Source organism: Lipotes vexillifer, unplaced genomic scaffold (assembly GCF_000442215.2).
Source record: "Lipotes vexillifer unplaced genomic scaffold, Lipotes_vexillifer_v1.1 scaffold240, whole genome shotgun sequence".
In the NCBI taxonomy this organism is placed as follows: Eukaryota; Metazoa; Chordata; class Mammalia; order Artiodactyla; family Lipotidae; genus Lipotes; species Lipotes vexillifer.
The window spans coordinates 10,058,176-10,066,391 of record NW_006797481.1 but is presented as its reverse complement, the minus strand read 5'-3'; the positions used below and the strand labels follow the sequence as shown (position 1 = coordinate 10,066,391).

Here is an 8,216-nt window from a genome sequence, read left to right as displayed (position 1 = left end):
CAAGGACAGTGTTTTTGTAGTAAAATCACTGGTTTATACAAAGCTTTATTTAGGGGGTAAAGTTAAGCTGCTAAAACCCCATGTTGGCTGCTGCTGTTGAAATACTGTGCTTTGGGAGTAAAAAAAAAAAAAAAAGTTATTTCTTTGTCTTAAAGAATTTTTAAAAAATGACTTAGTTATGAGACTTATTCATCTTTCCAGGGAACATATCGCTTGGTCTTAAAGACTAGACAGTTAAGTAAATGGTGGCTGGAACATCTATTTTTCTACAAAACTGGATGAATGAACCCAGTTCTAGAAGAATGTATGACAAAATAAAACATGTGAAGCACTGTTGATTCTTTATTGGGAGTACCTTTATTTTAGGGCTTTCAAAAAACATATTTCACACAACAAATTTTAAATCATTTAAAAGCATGTTTGAACCTAGTGAATTTTAAACTTTGCTCCTAGCAAACTTTTAAAACAAGAGTACAGTAGTAAATGAATTATTTTAATATTATACTTGGTGGGAAATACTTGCACACTTACCTGTTTTTGATCTTATCTAGAGCTTAATGAAATTTCTAAAACATATATACCTTTCATAATTCTTAAGTTCTATTACCAAGTAATGCTTGTGTTACAAAAAATTATTCTTCAAAGACTCATAGTTTTACATTTACCCAGTGTCTGAGAAAATAGTTACCAATAAATAAGTTATCTAAAGAATGATCACATTTCTGACCTCTTTTGCTGAGCCTAAATACTAAATACTCAGCAAGGCCTCAAGGTCCATACTAATTTAAATTGTCTGATACTGACTGCAGCAAACCAACCAAGAATTATATTGAGAATTCACAAAGGTATTCTTAGAACATACCCATTACAGGTTTAGCTACAGTCTTTTGGAACAAAAACTTTCAATTTTATGTTCATATTTACTTCATGGGCTCTTTCAAGTCCATATTTCCATTTTTAGGGTTTTAAAATTGTGTTTGATACCTGGAAGACAAAGGTGGCCAGGTAAGTCCTTAAAATTAGTATAATTAAAAACTTAGGTAACTACTGGATAGGTGAGGGTTTCTTAAAAATTAAATTTGTTTAAGAAATACAGTTTTGTCATTACTAGTAGTATCAGTTGGTCAGGCAAGATAGCCTTAAATGTGTCATGACACAAAATTCTTCAAATTCAGTTTTTAATAAACATTTACAGGATTCTCTGACTATAAAAGGTGCATTTACTCACTTGTGCCTAAGAATGTTATCTAGAAAATTGATGGGAATAGTGAACAATAATTGGCAGTTGTAAAAACTTGGGTTAAAAACAACCCAAAATCTGGGTTCAAAGTTTTAAAATTGCTTCTGTTCAGTACAAACTGGAGTGTTTTTTGTTTTTTGTTTGAATTATTTTATATTTATTTTTGGCTGTGTTGGGTCTTCGTTTCTGTGCGAGGGCTTTCTTCAGTTGCGGCGATTGGGGCCCACTCTTCTTCGTGGTGCACAGACCTCTCCCGTTGTGGAGCACAAGCTCCAGATGCGCAGGCTCAGTAGTTGTGGCTCACGGGCCTAGCCGCTCCGCAGCACGTGGGATCTTCTCAGACCGGGGCACGAACCCATGTCCCCTGCACTGGCAGGCGGATTCCTAACCACTGCGCCACCAGGGAAGCCCCAAATCGGAGTGTTTAAATTCACAGTCCAAGTTTTATTAATCTTGGTTATTTTTATATTATGGGAATAAAATGTTTTATTAATACATACTGCTTTCAGCATACAGATGCAGGTTATTTTCTAGCTATTGTTAATAATAAGGAAGGTGTAGGGTGTTCTGCAGAAGTGCTAAGTTATCATTCAGTGACTTATTTGCGGTTGTTCCTTTTCTGCCATTTCCTGTTGGCGAATTGTATCCTGTGCTGCTTGCTGCATTTTCTCCAGTTTTTCCAGAGTCAGAGATTTTAGGGGTAAAAGTTTGGGTTTACACAGCACCATTGTGGTTATATCTTCTACAGACAACTGCCCTAAAGTTTAAAAAGAAAGAAGAATTGGAGTGAGATAACACAGCTGTTTGGTGGTTTGGATTTGCAGCTAGAATTAAGGTGTAAAAACTTAATCCATTGACGTTGAAAAATCTCTTGTTCTCATAGTTCCCCCCACAGTGTAACTTCAGTATAAAAATATAAAAGCAACATTTACCCTACAGCATATCTTCAGTATAAAAATATAAAGGCAACATTTAATACTAGGAAGTTCATAAGGTATTGAATTTTTTAAGATCCTAAGCTACAATGAGACAACTTTTGGTGTCAAACGTTTAATCTCAAAAAAAATTTGGGGGAAATACAATGTACATAAAAATAAGAGGAGGAACAAGATGGCACAGTAAAAGGACCTTGAGCTCACCCCCTCTTGTGAGCACACCAAAATCACAATGCTGAACAACTGTCGATAAAAAAGACTGAAACCTATCAAGAAAGATACATCCAAAGACATAAGGCAGAAACCCAAAGAGATGGCAGGAGAGGCACACTCGCAATAGAATCATATCCCATAACCCCCAGGGTGGGTAACCCACAAACCAGAGAACAGTTACATTGCAGAAGCTCTCCCACAGGATTGAGAGTTCTGAGCCCCATGTCAGGCTCCCTAGCCTGGGGGTCTGGCATCAGGAGGGGAGCCCTCAGAGCATTTGGCTTAGAAGGTCAGTGGCACCTGAATGCAGGAGCTCCACAGGACTGGGGGAAACAGACTCTCCACTCTTGGAACACACACACAAGGTATTGTGTGCCCTGAAACCCAGGGCAAAAGTGCAGTGACTTGATAGGAGCCTGCGCAAGATGGACCTGCTGGTCTTGTGGGGTCTGCTGGGGAGGTGTGAGGTGACTGTGGTTCTCAGGACATAAAGGCTGGTGGCAAACATATACAAGAGTACTCATCTGAAGGCTAACATCTTGCTTGGGACGTTAACAAAAACAATAGAAAAGATCAATGAGACTAAAAGCTGGTTCTCTGAAAAGATACATGAAATTGATAAACGTTTAGCCAGACTCATCAAGAAAAAGGGAGAGGGCCCAAATCAATAAAACTAGAAAAAGGAGAAGTTACAAGCAGCTATATGCCAATTAAATGGACAACCTAGAGGAAATGGACATTCTTAGAAAAGCACAAGCTCCCAAGATTGAACCAGGAAGAAACAGAAAATATGAACAGACCAATTAACAAGCACTGAAATTGAATCTGTGATTAAAATACCCCTGAAAAAAGTCCAGGACCAAATGGCTTCACAGGTGAATTCTACCAAACATTCAGAGAAGAGTTAGCACCTATCCTGAAACTATTCCAAAAAATTGCAGAGGAAGGAACACTTCCACTCCTTCTATGAGGCCACCATCACCCTGATACCAAAACCACAGGTATCACAAAGATACCACAAAGAAGGATAATTACAGGCCACTATCACTGATGAGCACAGATGCAAAAATCCTCAGCAAAATACTAACAGACTGAATCCAACAATATATTAAAAGAATCATACACCATGATCAAGTGGGATTTATCCTAGGAAAGCAAGGATTTTTCAATATCTGCAAATCAGTGTCATATACCACATCAACAAATTGAAGAATAAAAGCCACACGATCATCTCAGTAGATGCAGAAAAAGCTTCTGATAAAATTCAACATCCATTTATGATAAAAAAAAAAACTCTCCAGGAATTGGGCATAGAGGGAACATACCTCAACATAATAAAGGCCATATATGACAAACCCACAGCTAACATACTCAACGGTGAAAAGCTGAAAGCATTCCTCTAAGGTCAGGTACAAGACAAGGATGCCCAATCTTGCCACTTTTATTCAACATAGTTTTGGAAGTCTTAGTCACAGCCATCAGGGAAGAAAAAGAAATAAAAGGAATGCAAATTGGAAAGGCAGAAGCAAAGCTGTCACAGTTTGCAGATGACATGATACTATACATAGGAAATCCTAAAGACACTACCAGAAAAATACTAGAGCTCATCAATGAATTCAGTAAAGTCACAGGATACAAAATTAATACACAGAAATTTGTTGCATTTCTATACACTAACAATGAAAGATCAGAAAGAGGAAATAAGGAAATAACCCAGTTTACCATCACATCAAAAAGAATAAAATACCTAGGAAAAATAAACCCATCTAGGGAGGCAAAAGACCTAACTCTGAAAACTATAAGACAGGGATGAAAGAAATCAAAGACTACACAAACAGATGGAAAGGTATACCATGTTCTTGGATTAGGAGAGTCATTATTGTCAAAATCACTATACTATGCAAGCCAATCTACAGAGTCAATGCAATCCCTATCAAATTAGCAATGGCATTTTTCACAGAACTAGAACAAAAAATTTTCACAATTTGTATGGAAACACAAAAGACCCTGAATAGCCAAAGCAATCTTGAGAAAGAAAAACGGAGCTGGAGGAATCAGGTTCCCTGACATCAGACTATATGACAAAGCTACAGTAATCAAAACAGTATGGTATGGCACAAAACCAGACATACAGATCAATGGAACAGGATAGAAAGCCCAGAAATAAACCCACTCACCTATGGTCAACTAATCTATGACAAAGGAGTCAAGAATATACAACGGAGAAAAGACACTCTCTTCAGTAAGTGCTGCTGGGAAAACTAGACAGCTACATGTAAAAGAATGAAATTAGAACATTCTCTAACACCACACAGAAAAATAAAATGGATTAAAGACCTAAATGTAAGACCTGATTCTATAAAACTCCTAGAGGAAAACATAGGCAGAACAGTCTTTGACATAAATTGCAGCAATATCTTTTTGGACCTGTCTCCTAGAGTAATGTAAATAAAAACAAAAATAAACAAATGGGACTTAATTAAAGGCTTTTGCACAGCAAAGGGAACCATAAACTAAACAAAAAGACAACCTACAGAATGGGAGAAAATGTTTGCAAATGATGAGACTGACAAGGGATTAATCGTCAAAATATACAAATACCTAATACAACTCAATATCAAAAAAACAAACAACCCAATCAAAAAATGGGCAAAAGATCTGTAGACATTTCTCCAAAGACATACGGATGGCCAATACACACATGAAAAAATGATCAACTTCACTAATTATTAGAGAAATGCAAATCAAAACTATAATGAGGTATCACCTCACACTGTTCAGAATGGCCATCATCAAAAAGTCTACAAATAATAAATGCTGGAGAGGGTGTCTAAAAAAAGGAACCCTCCTACACTGTTGGTGGGAATGTAAATTGGTACAGCCACTATGGAGAGCAGCATGGAGTTTCCTTAAAAAACTAAAAATAGAGCTACCATATGATCCTGCAATCCCACTCCTGGACATATATCTGAAGAAAACCATAATCTGAAAAGATGCATGCACCCCAATGTTCACTGCAGCACTATTTACAATAGCCAAGAATATGGAAGCAAACTAAATGTACACTGACAGATGAATGGATAAAGATGTGGTATATATATGTGTGTGTGTATATATATGTGTGTGTGTGTATATATATATGTATGTGTATATATATATTCATGTATATATATACATACACATACATGCACACACACACACACACAATGGAATATTAGTCAACCATAAAAACGAATGAAATAATGCCATTTGCAGCAATATGGATGGACCTAGATACTTCCATACTAAGTGAAGTAAGTCAGACACAGAAAGACAAATATGATATTGCTTATATGTGGAATCTAAAAAACATGATACAAATAAACTTACATACAAAATGGAAACAGACCCACAGACACAGAAAACAAACTTATGGTTACCAAAGGGGAAAGGTGTGGGAGGGATAACTTAGAAGTTTGGAATAAACATATACACACAACTATATATAAAATAAACAACAAGGACCTACTGTATAACACAGGGAACTATACTAAGTATTTTGTAATAACCTATAAGGGAAAAGAATCTGAAAAAAAGTAGATATATATGTATGTATAACTGAATCACTTTGTGATATATCTGTAACACAACACTGTAAATCAACTATACTTCAATTAAAAAAAGAAATGGAAATACAACAACAACAAATATGTAGTTAAGTATGGTATTAACATGAATACTCAAATTACTGAATGTTTAACTTAAACCTTTGGCTTTTGCTACATTGTTTGATTTAGGTTTCTTTTCCCCCACTTTCAGACCTTATTTAGTATTATGGTAAACTATGGTGCTATTTTTTTCCACTGGAAATTCCTTATTGTAATCTGCAATCTTGAGTGTAACAGAATTTCTACATTTAAGAAACAATCCAACTGTCATTTTACATCCTTTTACTAGTGGGGGCGGGGAAGCAATGGATTACTCCTTTACAACCTACTCATGACAAAAGCATAGTAAAAGTGGAGACTATGTGTGGTGTATAGAACACAAAATAGTTTCAGATATTTAGCTATTGAGCCTGCTACATGACACTGCCTATTAGTTTTTAGGTTCCTACAATATTCTATGACCTAAGTATTTGTAACTTAGATACCTTGTTTTGGAAGAACTTCCCGGAACACTGACTTCATTTCTGCCATATCTGAATTGTTGGATAGTTTCTTCCTTCAGTGAGAAAACAATTATTAGTACTATTCAAGAATGAATTCCCAAAGCATATTTCTTGAGATAGATATTTCCATTGTAGTTTAAGAAAATCACAATTCCTATAGAAAATGAACTATCCTATCCTTGCATAATTTTCCCATTAATTACCTGAGTCTTTTCATTGAAACAAGGTTGAGATAGTTCATATAAGCATGCAGATCTTGTCAACTTTCATTCATAAGTGGTGGTGGTAATTGGAAGGTTGCATGTTCTAAATTTTTCCTCTCCTAGTGAAAATTGGGCTTAAGTTTTTCAGGCAAAGGTAAATTATCCAATTGGTATCTATCCAGCTGAGGAAAACCAAAGGGATTTATGTGTAGCTGATAGCATCTCTCCTGAATGGTGGGTGATGTAAAAGACATGACCATTTGGGAGGTGGGGGGTAAGGCAGACTGTTAGGGAAAGGAGGAGGTAGTATGTAAATACTGCCTAACATCCCCACTTCTTTCAGTAACTAACAGCCAGTTTCTACTTTAATTCCTTTGCTATAATGACAAAAAGCATCTTAAGGATCAGTTACTGGCTACACAGCTGCAATTTGTAAGGAAGCAACACAAACAGGTGAAATTGGCTCTTGAATACCAGAAGTGAGGTGTGCTCTCAGTTTATTATTTTCCTCTAATACAGAGATACTCTATGCTGAAGCACCAGTGAATACCCTCACATGAGTATTTTGTTATGAATATCCCAGCATTATATGTCATCTCTGGCTGATGACAACCGTTCCCAGTGTTACATCCCAGTTTATGCCATGTTATATATATTCAAGGTGTTCTGGACTGTAACTTGTAGCATGACCCCTTTCCAAACACAGATGCTACTCTAGACAGTCCCACCCATTTTGTGATATTTCGCCATACTGATGCAACTCACTGTATATCTTTCACAACATCACCACCATAGAAGAAAGATTATTTATAATGTGGTGATGCTGGCTTGGTGCCTGCCTTTACCACCCACTGCAAATTAGTTATAATCAAGTGAAGCTGCTTCTGGTCTTAGTTATTCCCATTACCTCTACTTCGACATTCCTAAAAAAAGCTTCATACTCCCCATCCACCAAGCCTCTTCCCCTTCTTGTTCAAATTCCTATTCTGGAAGATCTAAAGTTCCTGGGGAAGCTCTATCTGCTTTCCACAACTGTCACTGAAACTTACCCCTATACTGCTCTCTCTGGGAATGAAGATGAAGTAGGGAGTGGACCAGGAATAAAGCAACTCATCACTACCTAGAATCTGAGATAAATGCAATATACAATTTACTCAGAATGCACAGCCCCTCCTTCTGACACATTCTTTCCTTCTTGTTACTTAGGCCTGCCAGTGGTAACTAGTGATCACTCCTTTTTTTTGTTTTGTTGTTGTTGTTGAAGGTTAGTAATATTGCAGATCTCTGAATAGCCAGAATACAACTATAACAAACAATACTTAGCCTCTCCATTAAGGATAGCACAATGAAAATATTCATTAGGCCCTTATTTGGTACAAATCTGACATGATATGCTACTGAAAGGGAGGATAGACATTATAAATGTTGATGAATGTGAGAGAAATGCATAGCATCTAAGGGTTTTTTTTGCGGTA

At 36.6% G+C, this 8,216-nt stretch overlaps 1 protein-coding gene across 1 annotated transcript; it reads right to left on the bottom strand.

The window, feature by feature from the left end:
* Window positions 1-1,830: 1,830 nt before the first annotated feature.
* BBIP1 (BBSome interacting protein 1) lies at window positions 1,831-6,584 on the bottom strand. The gene is made up of 2 exons (XM_007469633.1): window positions 6,521-6,584; window positions 1,831-1,997 (listed from the first exon to the last, which is right to left on the bottom strand). Exons 1-2 carry the CDS (start codon window positions 6,564-6,566, stop codon window positions 1,831-1,833), a joined length of 213 nt encoding a protein of 70 aa, XP_007469695.1. The 5' UTR covers window positions 6,567-6,584.
* Window positions 6,585-8,216: the final 1,632 nt, after the last annotated feature.

Bases quoted from the DNA above. Each gene is read 5' to 3' on its own strand.
- BBIP1 (XM_007469633.1), bottom strand. From the start codon at position 6,566: ATGGCAGAAATGAAGTCAGTGTTCCGGGAAGTTCTTCCAAAACAAG. The intron at 1,998-6,520 runs GTATCTAAGTTA...TTTAAACTTTAG, and splicing joins GGAAGTTCTTCCAAAACAAG to GGCAGTTGTCTGTAGAAGAT.